This window comes from Artemia franciscana, chromosome 6 (assembly GCF_032884065.1).
Source record: "Artemia franciscana chromosome 6, ASM3288406v1, whole genome shotgun sequence".
Taxonomy (NCBI): Eukaryota; Metazoa; Arthropoda; class Branchiopoda; order Anostraca; family Artemiidae; genus Artemia; species Artemia franciscana.
The window spans coordinates 4,013,517-4,030,902 of NC_088868.1; the positions used below are offsets into that span (position 1 = coordinate 4,013,517).

At 34.8% G+C, this 17,386-nt stretch overlaps 2 protein-coding genes across 2 annotated transcripts in view; one reads left to right on the forward strand and one right to left on the reverse strand.

The window, feature by feature from the left end:
* Positions 1-17,386, reverse strand: part of LOC136027935 (zinc finger protein 664-like) — a 79,039-nt gene that overhangs the window by 47,729 nt on the left and 13,924 nt on the right. The window lies entirely within an intron of this gene.
* The window catches only part of LOC136027928 (zinc finger protein 271-like), a 181,185-nt gene that overhangs the window by 1,790 nt on the left and 162,009 nt on the right, over positions 1-17,386 (forward strand). Inside the window, 3 exon segments of the mRNA XM_065705382.1 lie at positions 1,013-1,174; positions 2,945-3,109; positions 5,903-6,067. Of these exon segments, the coding sequence (XP_065561454.1) occupies positions 1,033-1,174; positions 2,945-3,109; positions 5,903-6,067 (472 nt within the window). The 5' untranslated portion in view covers positions 1,013-1,032.

Below are 17,386 nucleotides of genomic sequence, written 5' to 3' on the forward strand. Positions count from 1 at the left end.
AGACTTCTCTAATGTTGAGGATCATGATTATGTAAACATTAATATTGGATACTTTACTCTTATTAAATAAAAAAAAAAATGTTTATAATAAAAGAGTTATCATCTATTGCTGTACATAAACATGTCATGACCATTTTCAGTTTGCTGAAACTTCTATTCACCTTTGCTAAAGTTAGTAATGCTTTCACAATTCGCTGGTAAACTAACCAAAGAGTTATTAATATCAATTTGAATACATAATTTTCACAGTATAGGGTCTTAAAGGTGGTGCAATCAGTGACTTTATAGCCTTTCAACCTCAGTCATGGCCAATAGGTTTCGGTTTAGGTTTAAGTTTTACAAGATATAGGTCTTTTGCCAGAAACATCTTTGTGGCTTTAATAGTTCTAGTCTGTTTTACTCACTATACTTCATTCTACTGGCTCCAGAAAACAAGAATTATGATGCATTGTAATCTTCAAGCCATTTATTTCTTGGCAAAGAACTACTTCTAGTCATCCAGCAGCTTGGCTCTAGGATTAGAAATTGTCTTTGAATAACAAGCAGGTGGATGCCTAGGATGCTTTAAGTCCTAGAAGTAAGAACAACTAGATATACCCTCCTGGAAAAACAGTGAGATATACTTAATAGGCCTACATTTTGTAATGTTTAATGCATCTAAACCATGAATCAAGCTTTCATCTCAGGATTTAAACCTAATTTTCCAAGTTTTCAGATCAGAAAATTTACTAACAGAATACAGCTAATGGAGTAAGCTGACAGCTTTTTTATTTGCTTTTTTTACTATGAATGTTTATTGTAACAAATCCACAACTAGAATTTAAATTTAAATGCAACAAAAAGACAGTTTTTGCATTTTAGTCTATTTGAAAAGATACAACAATCAAACTTGTTATGCCTTTGACTGCAGAAGGAGTCAAGTCTTTTCTTTCAATTGTATTGTGCTAAAATCTGATCTACAGTTGCTAAAAGTCATTATTTGTCATTAATCCTAATATCCTTTGTATTTTAGAACTCTCCTGGCTAAAATCTATGGTTTTTCCAAATTTCAATAACAGTACTATACTTCTCATAATCTGCATTAATTCTGTTCCAAGATCTTTCATGGACTTGCCACAAACTATGAAAATGACTGATCCCATCACAGTTTCTAAGGATTCTTTCATTAAAAATGGTAAGTTGCACAGTTAATTTTTTGTGTCAGAATAAAAGAAAAGCTACATTGTTCTAGAAAATAATTATTCCTTTTTTTCCTCCTTGCTCATTAAGTGGTCCCAAGAAAAAAACAACAATGCTCCTAATTTAACAATTAAGAGCTTAGAGGTGGTAAAAGTTGCTTCTTTGTTATGCAAGACACATTTAAATTCAATTTATTAGCTTTAATTTCTAAGTTTGGTGAGACAATTAATCATCTGGTAGAAAAATTATCTGGCAATCTTTTCTTTGTGAAGGTATGATGAACAAAACATTTCCACCAAAGCAGGGGTCATGCAGGCTCAGATGGGAATATATAATCACAATGCATTTAAGAGATAAATAAAGTTAGTTGAATTCAGCTGCTAAACTGTGGGAGACTATATTTTGTATTTTATGTTTTGGAATCTAATGCAGAAAATCTTAATTGATGTGTATTTTTTTTACTTTTAATTGTCTATCTTTTGTGATTGTTTGCTGTAAATGATATTTTTTTTTGTTTTTATTCAGTTGACCTGAATAAATTGACCAGATTCAGGGAAAGCCTGGGATCACTTCTCATGATTTTTCATTGATAATATTTTGGGGGAGGAGGGGTATCCTCCCATAATTCTTGGAATATAACATTGTTTATAGGTTGATTTTTGGGAGAGAGGGGGTATTGTGTCTTGGAGCACCAGGATTGAGTTGCCATAATTACTGGAATAGAATATTGCTGCTAAGTTTTTTGAGAGGTTTGGCTTTTCTGATCTTTGAAATATTTTCAAAACCCTTGCATAAGGACCTGATATTTCCCCAGGACATAACATACAATGCTTGCCCCAGGGCTTTTGGGTTTTGTGTTTACCCTGGAGGTTTTGTTAATCAATCTTTTGATTGATTTTCAAAAAATGCCTGTCTCAAAAATATGATTGGATGAATTTGAGGACAAGATGGCAAGATCACTAGTTTCCCTTCTGTCCCTTCTGTTTCTTAAAAAGGGAACTAGAAATTTCAATTTCCAATAGAATGAACCCTTAACGGAATTTGTACAATCATTCCTTCAATAAAAACCTTATATGTCCCTGGGTTCTTGGGGAGCTGTGTAAACCCCAGAGTTTTTGCTATATGATTTTTGGTCTATTTTGGAAAAAATGAAAATCTCAAAAAATTGATTGGACTTATTTGGGGAAAAGACAGTTGGATTTGGGAGGAGGGTAGTTGCCATTATATTACTTTTGACTCTCTAAAAGGGAACTAGAAATTCTGATTTACAATAAATAAAGTCCCCTCTGAAATTTTTACTGCCATCCCTTCCATAAAAATCTAATATGCCCTGTGGGTATAACTTAAAACACCCTTTCCCAGATTCAGGTGTAGGGGATGGATGTTGTTTTATCCCAGTAGTTTTAGTCATATGATTTTTGGTCAGTTTAATCCAGCAACTTGATCTATGTAGTGAGCTTTTTGTTATGAATTTCAGGTCTTAATTTCTTCTATGTTTTTGAATTATGTTTAATATCACTTTTTTCTTTTACTTTACAAAAATTAGATTTTTAAAAACGATTTGTGAAAAAGCAGTATATACATGTGATTTTATGTATACATATAATGCCTGTATATATATATATATATATATATATATATATATATATATATATATATATATATATATATATATATATATATATATATATATATATATATATATATATATATATATATATATATATATTGCTGCATGTGTCTTTAAATTTAAATTTTGTTTCAGAAGTTGAAGATACTTTACCAGGTGACAATGAGGAGCTCCTTCATTTTCCAAACCATATATTGTCACCAAAACGTGAAGACGTTCCTTTGCTCAATTTACCTAGCATTTCAGGACCATGTAAATTTGAATACAACACCCAGGATTCCAAATGTTCTTACAATGAAGGTACATTGGAAACATTTTTGTTGTTGATAGAAATATATTGGATAATATTTTATTGGACAAAAAAAATAGAACAAAGTGACTTAATCTTAGAGATGGAACTTTTTCTTATCTTATTCCAATGTGCAGGTGTTTGCCAAACCGTTTTTATAATCTCTCATGAAAATTTTTGAATTTTCACATGAAAGTGGTTTGGTAGGTTACATTTTTAAACAGTTCGTGGTAACGAGCTGTAAGTAAGGAGTGACCCAGCTGAATAGTAACCAAAACCCTAAAACACGGAATTTTGGTACCAATAGATATATCAAAAAGATCAAATTTTAATGCTGATTTCAAATACTTAAGTTTAGTCTTACCTGTCAGTCAGTTTCAGTAAGTTTAGTCATGCCCATCAAGGGATTTGAGCCTGAGAATATTTTTTGTGTTTTTGAAAAATGGGAAAACACGTTCTATTACTATCTTCTACCTACTTTAGTTCTTCTGCCCTAGGAATGACGCATGGACAGATGATTGATAGACATATCTATTAGCAAATGAACCAACATCATTTTTATAGATTCCTTATAAGGGGAGTTAATGCCAGATTTGCCTCTCACTCAATTGGACCATCTTTCTTGGCTTTCCCCAAAATTTCCCATGACTTAAAGCCTAATACTATTTGATTTATTTCAAAAATCACTGTTGATTTTTAAATCAGTTTTATATTAAAAAATCCTGAACTGTTTTCTATTTAGTTTGAATAAGTGGGCATAAATTCGGGTCTCCAGGTGAAAAAAGGTCAGTGTTTCAACTTGTCTTGGCTGACATCACAAATGAATGTTTCAACATATTATGCCGATAGGATTGCTCTGTCAAATTAGGCTGTGGTCAAAGATTTTGAAATCGGAGAAACGCCTTTAAAGAAGAACTTGGCATAGTTACTTCGCAAAAGTGTCTTGTGCAAGATGGTAGAGAAGTGTAATAAAAGATACATTGGCTTGGTTACTCCGCAGAAGCACAGGGAAAATATAAAGCAAAGGTTCAAAAAGCTTGGAATACCTTGAATTTCAAAAAAATTACTTGACATGAATGAAGCATCCCTTTAAGAAGAGACCATAACAGAAATCCCAAGACTGAAAGTTATAACTGCTGGTCGGAATTTAGAATCGAATAATTTAAAAAATATTTGCTGGGTGGTTTATGTGTCATATTTTTGAAAGAGCTACAAAGACTTAGCAATCAAGCATGTTTAACCACAACTTAGTTCATTTTGTGTTCTAAGCCTTTCAAAGACCTTAAACTCATTATATGTTTGTGTGGTTGTAGGGGCTTTGGTCCCCATTATTTTAACAAAATGGCTATCTAAAAAATTCGATAGGATGGAGTTGAGGTAAAGAAGGGTGGAGGGCTCCAGTCCCTTTTGATTCTTAAAAAGGGAACTAGAACTTTCAGTTTCCAACAGAATGATCCCCTTACAAAGTTATATGATTATTCTTTCAATAAAAACCTTATGTGCCCTGGGGTTCTGGGGGAGCTTTGTAAACCCCAGAGTTCTTACTGTATGATCTTTGGTCTATTTTGGACAAAATGAAAATCTCAAAAATTTGATTGGATACATTTGGGGAAAAGACAGTTGATTTAGGGAGGAGGGTAGCTGCCATTAGATTACTTTTGACTCTCTAAAAGGGAACTAGAAATTCTGATTTACAATTAATGTTGTGCCAGCATGGCTGCAGAGCCCATCTACCAAGTTTAGCTTAATAGTGCCCAATATATGTGTGCTGGTTCGTCAATGGCGTCACCAGTTTAAGCAGTGACTATCCTGACAGTTTTCTGTGCCATCAATATGCAAATTAAGTACAGGAAAGATTCTTTATTTGACCTTTTTTCACCCCTGTACACGGTGGCGCCATCTACTTTTTCGAACTTGGTGACTTTTAATCTTCTGACGAAGCCACCAGATGCTGCTACCGTCCCTTTTTTTAGATGTCAGCACTGTTCACAGTAAAGCTACTTATCCTAAGACCTGTTACTTTCAACGCTCGTCGTGGCCTTCCTAACCTCCTCGTTTGCAACACTAGATCGCTGTGCAACAAAACAGAAGATTTTGAAGCTGTTATTCGCCATTGTTATTTTCTCCTTTTTTTTTGTGTTAGTTTGTAATTTAGCATAGTGAAGCAACGCAAATTAGCTACGATGTTGTTTAAATAAACCTATCTCTCTCTCTCTCTCTCTCTCTCTCTCTCTCTCTCTCTCCTCTCTCTCCTCTCTCTCTCTCTCTCTCTCTCTCTCTCTCTCTCTCTCTCTCTCTCTCTCTCTCTCTCTCTCTCTTTCTCTCTCTCTCTCTCTCTCTCTCTCTCTAAAAAAGTCCCCTCTGAAATTTTTACTGCCATCCCTTCCATAAAAACCTAATATACCCTGGGGGCATAACTTAAAACACCCTTTCCCAGATTCAGGTGTAGGGGGTGGAGTTTGTTATATCCCAGGAGTTTTAGTCATATGATATTTGGTCAGTTTAATCCAGCAACTTGATCTATGTAGTGAGATTTGTGTTATGTATTTCAGGTTTTAATTTCTTATATGTTTTTGAATTATGTTTAATATCACTTTTTTCGTTGTGTTATGTATTTCAGGTTTTAATTTCTTATATGTTTTTGAATTATGTTTAATATCACTTTTTTCTTTTACTTTACAAAAATTAGATTTTTAAAAACGATTTGTGAAAAAGCAGTATATACATGTGATTTTATGTGTACATATAATGTCTGCATATATATATTTTTACACGTGCCTGTTTAAATTTAAATTTTGTTTTAGAAGTTGAAGATGCTTTACCAGGTGACAATGAGAAGCTCCTTCATTTTCCAAACCATATTATGTCACCAAAACGTGAAGACGTTCCTTTGCTCAATTTACCTAGCATTTCAGGACCATGTAAATTTGAATACAACACCCAGGATTCTAAATGTCCTAACAATGAAGGTATATTGGAAACATTTTTTGTTGTTAATAGAAATATATTGGATAATATTTTATTGGATAAAAAATAGGACAAAGTGACTTAATCTTAAGATGGAACTTTTTCTTATCTTATTCCACTGTGCAGGTGTTTGCCTAGCCGTTTTTATAATCTCACATGAAAATTTCTGAATTTTCACATAAAAATGGTTTGGTAGGTTTCATTTTTAAACAGTTCGTGATAACGAGCTGTAACTAAGGAGTAACCCAGCTCAATAGTAACCGAAGCCCTAAAATACGGAATTTTGATACCAATAGATACATCAAAAAGATCAAATTTTAATGCTGATTTCAAATACTTAAGTTTAGTCTTACCTGTCTATCAGTTTCATTAAGTTTAGTCATGCCCACCAAAGGCTTTGAGCCTGAGAATATTTTTTGTGTTTTTGAAAAATGGGAAAACAGGTTCTATTACTATCTTCTACCTACTTTAGTTCTTCTGCCCTAGGAATGACGCATGGACAGATAATAGATAGACACATCTATAAGGGGAGTTAATGCCAGATTTGCCTCTCACTCAATTGGACCATCTGTCTTGGCTTTCCCTAAAATTTCCCTTGGCTTAAAGCCCATTACTATTTGATTTTATTTCAAAAATCACTGTTGATTTTTAAATCAGTTGTATATTAAAAAATCCTGAACTGTTTTCTATTTAGTTTGAATAAGTGGGCATAAATTCGGGTCTCCAGCTGATAAAAGGTAAGTGTTTCAACTTGTCTTGGCTGACATCACAAGTAATGTTTCAACATATTATTTCAATAGGATTGCTCTGTCAAATTAGGTTGTGGTCAAAGATTTTGAAATGGGAGAAACGCCTTTAAAGAAGAACTTGGCATATTTACTTTGAAAAAATGTCTTGTGCAAGATGATAAAGAAGTGTAATAAAAGAGGCATTGGCTTGGTTACTCTGCAGAAGAACAGGGAAAAGATAAAGCAAAGGTTCAAAAAGCTTGGAATACCTTGAATTTCAAAAAAATTACATGACATGAACGAAGCATCCCTTTAAGAAGAGACCATTGTTATATGATTATTCTTTCAATAAAAACCTTATGTGCCCTGGGTTCTGGGGGAGCTTCTAGTTTCTTTTAAAGAAGAACTTCTTTCAATAAAAATTTTATGTGCCCTGGGGTTCTGGGGGAGCTTCTAGTTTCTTTTAAAGAAGAACTTGGCATAGTTACTTCACAAAAGTTTTTTGTGAAAGGTTGTAAAGAAGTGTAATAAAAGATGCATTGGCTTGGTTACTCCGCAGAAGCACAGGGAAAATATAAAGCAAAGGTTCAAAAAGCTTGGAATACCTTGAATTTCAAAAAAATTACTTGACATGAATGAAGCATCCCTTTAAGAAGAGACCATAACAGAAATCCCAAGACTGAAAGTTATAACTACTGGTCGGAATTTAGAATCGAATAATTTAAAAGATATTTGCTGGACGGTTTATGTGTCATATTTTTGAAAGAGCTATAAAAACTTAGCAATCAAACATGTTTAACCACAACCTAGTTCATTTTGTGTTCTGAGCCTTTTAAAGACCTTAAACTCATTATAGGTTTGTTTGGTTGTAAGGGCTTCGGTCCCCATTATTTTAACAAAATGGCTATCTAAAAAATTCGATAAGATGGAGTTGAGGTAAAGAAGGCTGGAGGGCCACTTGCCCTCCAGTCCCTTTTGATTCTTAAAAAGAGAACTAGAACTTTCATTTTCCAACAGAATAATCCCCTGACGAAGTTATATGATCATTCCCTCCATAAAAACTTTATATTACCTGAGGTTCTGGGGGGCTGTTTAAACTCCAGAGTTTTTTGTGTGTAATATCTTTGGTCTATTTTTGACATAATGAAAATCTCAAATATTTTATTGGACGCATTCGGCGAAATGAAGGTTTGTTGGGGGCTGTGGCTAGTTTCCATCAAATTACTTTTGCTCCCTCAAAATGGGAGCTAGAAAATCCGATTTACAATCAAATGAGCTCCATCTGAAGCTTATACTACCATTGCACATACCCTGGGGGCATAACTTATAACATGGGTGTTGGGTATTAAATTTAAATTTGGCAGATATCTTGGGGGGGGGGTTGACTTACCCAAGAACGCTATGTATACACTAGAACTGCTTCTACTGCTACTAGTGCTAATGCTACTGCTATTATTTCTGTTACTAATACCAACTCTTCTACTACAACTGCCAACGTCTCCTGATCTCGTACATGGCCTCCTTGTACCCCTTTCAGGAGCTCTGTATATGTTTGAAAGTTAGATCTCTTAATTGTATATGCATATAATATAATGATGTTCCGTTTTGATTATTATATTTATCATTAGAAAAAGTGTACTTATCTGCAATGTAAAGTATTGTTTCAAAAAGAGCCCATACAAAGAGGTGAAATTAATAACTGGAAAGGCCAAACAGAATATATTTCTTCAGCAGCATCTTTTCTCCATCCAAAAGAGAAAAAAATGCTGTCCAAAAATTGAACATAAATCAATTCTTTATTCAATTATTTCAATTTGAATGACTTTTTGAACCGCATACTATCATATAACAAATTTTATGAGCTGTACCTCCACAATTCTTACTGTTTTATCATTACAGTTCGTTTAACTAAGGTTTCAGGATAAGTGAGGAAGCAGGTGTTTTGCCTATTTTTGTCGTCTTATTCAGATTTTTGTTACAAGAAGTTGTCGTTTACAAAGATGAGTTTCTTTTCTTTTATTTTTTCTTTTGAGTGCTCGTTATTGGTTCAATTTTCTTTTGTAGAACTTGGAACCTTTTTAAAGTCAATTGATCAATTCTATAGTTATCATTGGGACAATAGTTATCGTTGGGACTGCAGTTATTATTGGGACGATAGCAGGAACAATAATTATTATTGAGACAATACTAGGGACAATAGTTATCATTGGGACAATAGTTATTATTGGCACAATAGATAATAGGGAGACAGTAGTGGTTTTTGACATCACTTCTGCTCTTTTGGATTGAGAAGGGATGAGATTGAAGAAATATACTCTGTTTGGCCTTTCCTGTTATTAACCTCACCTCTTTGTAGGACCTTTTTATTGAAACAACACTTTACATTGCAATATATGATGTGTCTTGTATTAGCTCTTCATATTTTAGTTAAAATAATTTCTAATATTTTTTTGTAATATTTTCTCTTATTCATTTATGGGTATACTCCTAGACAGTGGTATACTTCTTGATCGTTTAGGGTTTCATTTTGGTCTTTCTTTGCATTACCTTAGACCCTCCCGTGCCTCCAGAGGTGCCCTGGGCTTCCACTAAAAGCCGAAGGGAAGCATTTGTTTTGGAAGTCCGTTTGATAGGGGCGCCTCAGCGTATTGCACGGCCTGCCTCTTCTTCTCCTTCCTTCTGGCTGCCTCTGGAACGTCGCTTATGATTCATCCATACGAAGTACATCCCCCAGATATTCACACCAGTGTGTCCTAATGCCATCTGTCACTAAGGGTTGTCTGGTCATCCGTCTCACGTTCTCATTAGAGATTTATTGTGACCAGTGGATGTTTAGTATTCCTGGAGACATGTATTCTCGAAAGCTAGAATTCACTTTTCTAGTGTGTTATTCAGATGCCAGGTTTCAGAAGCATACAACAGGATGGGGATGACGTTGCTATTGAATAGACGAAGTTTGAGTCGGAGGGAGAAAATGTGCGACCTCCATACCGGTTTCAGTCTATTGAATGTCCTTGAGGCCTGCTCGATTTGGCATGATATATCTTTTTCAGTTGATCTCGCATTTATCACTCTGCTCCCAAGTTGTTTAAATTCTTGAACCTGTTCAAAGTCCTAGTTATCGCATCTCAGGTGTAAAGGTGAATCCGTTACTGCCAAACTTTTTTTTATTAGCGTTGATTCTTAGTCCTATAAATTGGTCTCTGTCACGTGCAGCTTCCAGTATTTCTTTTAGTCTTTGTTTACAGGACTCAATGAGTGTGGTATCATCGGCAAAGTCTAAATAATTAATTTTTGTGTTCTCTGTTTAATTGTAAACTCAGTTTAATACTGGTGCCAGTTTTACGGACCAGATGGACAGTGGCTTGGGCAAACAGGAAAGGTGACAAAACAAATTCGTGTTTAACACCAGAAAGGACACGAAAGTATCTTGTCTTTCCTTCTGTCGTTTTAGCACAACATTCAGAGTCTTTGTCTAGAGCCAATATGAGGGCTACCAACTTCTCAGGGATCCCATAAAAGGTAAGTAGTTTCCATAGAGACTGGTCATGCAGCAAGTCAAAGGCCTTTTCAAAGTCTATAAAGCTCATGTACAATTTGTTTTCCCACTCTTGACTGTCATCTATTAGCACCCTTAGGGTGAAGATCAAATCAGTACATGAACGTCCTGGTCTAAAGACTTGGGCTCTTCTCTCAAGTTCTTGTCGAGTGGACTCTGTATTTTGTGGAGGATGATTAGTGCAAAAAGTCTACCAGGTATGGATGAGAGACTAATGGTTCTCCAATTCCCAGGTAGTGTCTTATCACCTTTTTTGAAGAGTCTTATAAGTATGCTGTGCCCCCAATCTGTCAGTACTATTTGTGTCATCAGAATCTTCCGTAAACAAGGAAAGCCATATCGCCGTGATGCGGTCTTCGCCTGGTGCCGAATTTCTTTGTGACTGTTAGTATTTAGTCAAGAATCAGGGATTTTGTATTGATGTGAAGCTTGAGGAAATCTATAGAGGTTACGTCTAGAAGGTCTTCAGGTGGCAGTCTATTCAAAAGCTTTTCAAAATGGTTGCTCCGTGTTTCATTTACGGCCAATCGCTCGCCATCAGAATTTCTTAAAGGTTGATTTTGAATCGGTTTCTTGCCTATTATTTCATTTGTTTGTTTATAAACGGTCCTAGAGTCTCCGCATCTTCAGCTTGTATTACGCTTTGCTCAATGTAGTGTCTCTTATGTGCCCGTGCTCTTTTCTTGATTTCTTTGTCGATCCTCCTATAATCGCTTTGCTTGTTTATTTGTATACATGATACATAGGCATCCAAGAGTTCGCTTTTTATCTTATTCCTTTCAACAATCAAGTCTCACGTCTTTTGGGTGAGCCGTTCATCATTCAGTTTTGGACGGTACCCAATCGATGATTCAGCCACTTCGTGATAACATTACCTCATATTCTCCCATATTATCTCACAATGTGCATCTTCGGGCAAAACAAGGGTTTCGAGCTTATTGGATAATTTGATACTGAACATCGTATTCATTTCTTGGTCTTTTAGCTGTGCTGATGCGAAAAGTGGTTTTGCAGGTAGTCGGCTTCCTGTATGCTTCTTTAGTTTCAAGAGAATTTGGCTATCATTAAATTGTGGTCAGATTCTACATCCGCGCCTCTATAAGCTCTAACATCCTGCAGACTATAGCGTTATTTCCTATTAATGAGACAATGATCAATTTGGTTTCTTGCTTAACCATCAGGTGAAGTCCAGGAGTATTTATGTATGTCTTGGTGAGGAAAATGACTTCCCCTTTCACCATATCATGTCAAAGGGCAAAACCAATCTGTAGTTCTTCATTGTCATTTCGCTTTCCGTTACTGTGATTTCCAGGGAGCTCTGGACAGAAAGTGTTATCATTTCAAATTTTGGCTTTAAGATCTCCCAAGAGGCGTAGCACATCATGTCTTGGTATGTTTTTAAAGACATATACTTATTCATTGCGAAAGCTGTGCTTATCCTCCGTGAAGGCTTCATTCGTGGGGGCATAACATGCTACTAGGGACAGTTTCATGTGGGTACCCAGGAATCTAGCCGTTGGTATTCGTGATGATATTAGGGTCCAACTTGTCATAGCTTTGGCCGAAACATTTGTTATCAGAAGGGCCACTCCTTGATCTCTTGTCGCATTGTTGCCGAGATATATGATAGTATCCTGTCTTTTCTGTAAACTTTAAACAAATATTGAAGGATTTATTTTTTGCTTTTCGATTTATTGAGTTTCAACATTTTGTTTGTTCGTTTTTTTTACTCTGTAGACTTTTAGAACATATTGAAAGATGTGATTTTTGTTTTCGTTTTTGTTAGTTTTCTTTTTTTGTGTTTTTTATTCGTTTGTTTTTTAACTTTATAAAATTTTAAATTTAGGTCGCTTTTCACCGCACGGGTCTGGAATACACTTGGAGGGAATTGCGTCACTAGTTGTTTCAAAGAATCCTTCTACAAACAGTTTCTCAAACGCTTTTGGATTGGAGTCTGAAGGAAAAAGCTTAGAAAATCAGAAAACTGGTTTGAAAAGTTGCCTGCAAACTGACAAGTATAGAAAATTGGAAAGATATCAAAAAACTTATACGATATCGAAAGAGCAAAAAACATATAAATGTGAGGTATGTGACAAGATATTTTCACGAATGCAGCATTTGAAACAGCACCAAAGAGTGCATACCGGAGAGAAGCCTTTTAAATGCGATGTATGTGAAAAATGTTTTTCTGAACGGGTCTCTTTAATCAGGCATCAAAGAGTTCATACCGGTGAGAAACCGTTTAAATGCGATGTATGTGACAAGACCTTCACTCAACTCGCAAATTTGAAAAGACATCAAGGAATGCATACGGGTGTAAAACCATTTAAGTGTAATGCTTGTGACAAAACCTTTTCTTATTGGGTCTCTTTGGACAGGCATCAAAGAGCTCATACCATTGAAAAACCGTTTAAATGTGATGTATGTGACAAGCCTTTTTCTCGAATGCAGTGTTTGAACCGTCACCAAAGAGTGCATTCAGGTGAGAAGCCGTTTAAATGCGATGTATGTAAAATATGCTTTTCTCAACTGAGCAGTCTAAACAGACACCAACGAGTGCATACGGGTGAGTAGCGAATTAAACGTTATGTGTGTGAGAAGTGTTTTTTGCAAACTTACAGTTTGAACACACGTTAAAGATTGTATACAGGTGAGAAGCGTTTCATATTTGATGTATGTAGAAAAACTTCTGATTTTAGCAATTTTCGTAGGCAGCAAAAAAATGCCTACAGGAGCTAGAAAAAATTGTAACACCAGATATATCCTCATTAGTTTATGGTTATTATTGTCACAACCAATTAGTAATACATCGGATTAGTTTTTTCAATATTTTTTCGTATGTTTAGTTTCTTTAGCAATTTCGTTATCCTCCTGTGAAAAGTAGTCATACATATTTGCTTGTTCGTTATAAATGTGATATATGTAAGATATGCTTGTGTACGCCAATATTTTTGAATGAGCTCCAAAGAGTTTGTGCAGGTGAGAAGCTGTTTAAAAGATTATATATCCAAGAAGTGCTTGCCTTGACCGAACTTTTGAACACGCAAAGAGTGCATACAGGTGAGACACAATTTAAATGTGACTTGTGCAAAAAAATATTTTCATTTCAATCAGCTCTGAATTAGCATCGAACAACCTATTTCAGAAAAGCCTCTCAATTTATAGAGTACTACAAGAAATTTGGAGCAATAGTGATTGTAATTTAAAGAAAAAAAACGATTAAAAATTAATGCTCCACATAAATTTAAAAAAAAAACTTTCCATAAAACAAGTTTTTCAATGAAAAGTAAAGAGCTGCATTAAGCCAAATATGAGTAATAATGAAGTCAAATAATCTTCGAAGCATAAAACTACCACAAATGAGTATCAATAAATAAATGAAATTTAACAATAATTTTTTATTTATGAAAGTAAGAAAAGTGAAAACATTTCAAACGCTTTTTTTCAGTAAAGCGCAAATTGTGTTCTAGTCTTGAGAAGGCATGGGAGTTTTCAGCTTTACTCATGATAATTTTTCTTTGTTTTGGGTTTTACTTGGCCATTTATTGTAATTTTTATTAATTATGAGTATGATGTATTTATTGATAGTCATTTGCGGTAGTTATACGCTTGGAAGATTATTAAACTTTATTTTGCTCATTCTTGGCTTAATGGAGCTCTTTACTTTTCTTCGAAAAACTTGTTTTGCAAAAAAAGTTTTTAAATTAATTTATGTTCGTTTTTTTAATGACATAGTCAGTTTCATGGAAAAAGTATTACATTATATCTTTTCATTTTTGTCTGTAGGTCATTTGTGTCTTTTCAGTCTGTAGGTCGGTTGGTCAGTCCTGGTTTTTCTAGTTCGGGTACTTCCAGATAAGCTAGGACGATGGAAGTTTGCAAGTATACCAGGGACCGAGCTTGATTAAATTAGAAATAGTTGCTTCTCCGATTCGAGCATCTGGGGGGGGGGGGCGAGTGCAGAGTCGCTTAATTTGGAAAAACTAGAAAAAGGAGATATTTTTAACTTACGAACGGGTTATCGGATCTTAATGAAATTTGATGTTTAGAAGGATCTTGTATCTCAGAAGTCTTATTTTAAATTTCGATTGGATCCGGTTATATTAGGTGGGGGGAGTTGGAGAAGAAACTGGAAATCTTGGAAAACGCTTAGAGTAGAGAGATCGAGATGAAACATCGTTTGGAGACTAAGCACAAGTCCTACATACATGAGTGAAATAACCAGACCAGATTCGCTCTCTTTTGGGGAGTTAGCGGGGATTTCTAGTGCTTTGGGGAGTTCGGTACTTCTGGACGTGCTTGGACGATGAAAATTGGTAGGCATGTCAGGGATTTGCAATAATTGACTTGGTAACAGTCGTCTTCCCGGTTCAATAATCTGGAGGGGACTGAAGGAAGGGGAAACCGTGAAAATTGAGGTATGTTAATCTTGTGAATGGGCGATTGGATTTTAATGAAACTTGATATATAGAAAGATCTCGTGTCTCAGCTGCTCCATTTTCAATTCGGATTGGATCTGCGGACATTAGGGGGTTGATGGGGAAACGAAAACCTTAGCAACTGGAAATCTTGGAAAATACTTAGAGTGAAGCGATCGGGATGAAAGGTGATGGGAAGAATAAGCACAGGTTCTAGAATCAGGATTGACATAACCAGGCCAGATCTGATCTTTTTAGGGAAATGGGGGAATTTCGAGCGCTTTGGCGTGTTTGATAATAAGCAAAAGTCCTAGATACGTGATTTACATAAACGTCCTGGATCCGCTCTCTTCGGAGGAGTCCTGGCTTTTCACAGGTGCTATGTGAGCTCTTGGCTTTTTTTCTATAAGAATCCATAGTGTGGGTTGCTATTTGTATATAGGAAAAACTTTTTCGACAATTTTTCATCCTGACACCAACAGTATGTTCAAATTTAGTTATATAACTTCTGAAGTTGACCTGAAAACAAAACTTAATTTCATTCTCAAAAAATTTTATGTATGCTCTTTGCTAACTTTGATACACTTAAACTCTTTGTTCATATTAATTGTAAGAGCAGAAATAGTTATAGTAGTATCACCAAAAGTTTCAACTTAATACCCCCAGTCATTCTCGATATATTGCTGAGGTGTCTTATTTGCAAACACAAACAGGAAGCTTTTGATTTATTTTAAAGAAAGATTTTGTTTTAAAGAATAATGGTCCAATTGCATAATTGTGGACGGTTGACATGCCTAATATCTCTAAAGACATTAGGTGGACCGTTTTACTTTGCTCAACAAAACGAATGCCTCAAAATTTTGACTGGGTACGTTTGTAAAATGAATGGGCTTGAGAGAAGGGCTGCTTACCCTCCAATTTCTTGTTACTCTTAGAAAGGGCACAAGAACCTTTAATTTTGAAATTAATTAGCTCCTTTAAAAGTTTCAGTTATAATTCGAGCTATTATAGAGTGGTGATCCTTATGATATTGCTTTTATGTCATTTTGAAAACTTTTTTTTATCTAGTCCGACATCCGCCTAAATATTCGTTAAAGTTCAAATTTAGTTCTAGTTCTTTTAGAATAAACCTTGAGTCACAAAGGCCGTTTAATTAGAATAAATAGTTCTTTTGAAAGTACTAAGGAACTTTAGCTTAAAGATCAAAGTATTGACTAGGGGGTGAACCCCCTTATATACGTTATAATTTGTGTTCGTTTCAAGTTTTAATATTGCTCCTTATTTCAGTTGAAATAAGTTTATTTCAGTTTTTTTATTTAATAACAGCAATAAACAGGACGTATGTGGTGGCGGTAATAACCATGTTAAACTCTTAGAAAGGGCACCAGAACCTTTAATTTTGAAATTAATTAGCTCCTTTAAAAGTTTCAGTTATAATTCGAGCTATTATAGAGTGGTGATGCTTATGATATTGTTTTTATGTCCTTTTGAAAACTTTTTTTTATTATTTAGTTCGACGTCCGCCTAAATGTTTGTTAAAGTTCGAATTTAGTTCTAGTTCTTTTAGAATAACCCCTGAGTCACAAAGGCCGTTGAATTAGAATAAATAGTTCTTTTGAAAGTACTTAACAACTTTAGCGTAAAGATCAAGATATTGACTAGGAGTTGAACCCCCTTACATACGGAATAATTTGTGTTCGTTTTAAGTTTTAATGTTGCTCCTTACTTTCAGTTGAAAAAATTTGTTCTCTTTTTTATTATTTAATAACCGCAATAAATAGGACGTTTGTGGTGGCGGTACCCACCATGTTAATTAGGCTTGGGCATTATTGGAAAAAGGTCAGAACTTAAATGAACAAAAAACAAATTTCAACTGAAAAGCAAAGTTTTATCGATGTCTCCCTTGTCATCAATTAGCTCGTCTATTATACAGGTTCCCCAAAACAGACACTTAGCTAGATTTTGGAAAATTCTGAAAAATCAAATGATTTCTATTCAAACACTGATATATTAAGGAATTTGTTAGTTAGCCAGAAGTTGCAGGCTATATTTCTGTAGAAAGCTTAAAACTTATCCGAGTTTACACCTTGCATGTATAGGTTTGAACAGAGTACAAGCAATTTTTTAGCAAAAGAAACATAGTGAGCGAAAATGGGAACACAGACCACTAATGATTAAAGATTTAAGACTATCATGCTATTCAATTGTTGTCAAAAATTTAATAATAATCGGACTCTACAATTGGGGATTCATGAGGAAGGGGAAATTTTTCATATCAGTGGATCGCAAATCTGTTTTATTTGGCACCTCCTGAAGGACTACGGCCATACTGGCCTCATCCTGTTACACCATTGAATATGGATCATCTGTTTTATTGAAAAAATCTAATCATGTTTTATTATTTTTTAACTGCTTATTTGTTTAAGTAGAGTAATGTTTGCCTCGTTTATTAAAAATATGTCTTAAATATTGTTTTAAAAAGAAGAAAAACAGGTCTTCACGAGTCAATACAAAAAAAAATATTTTCTGATACAAGGTCCCTTGGTTCTGCAGCTTACACTGAAGGTGTCTTCATGGTCAGAAATACAAATAGATTATCCTAAAAAATAAATGTTT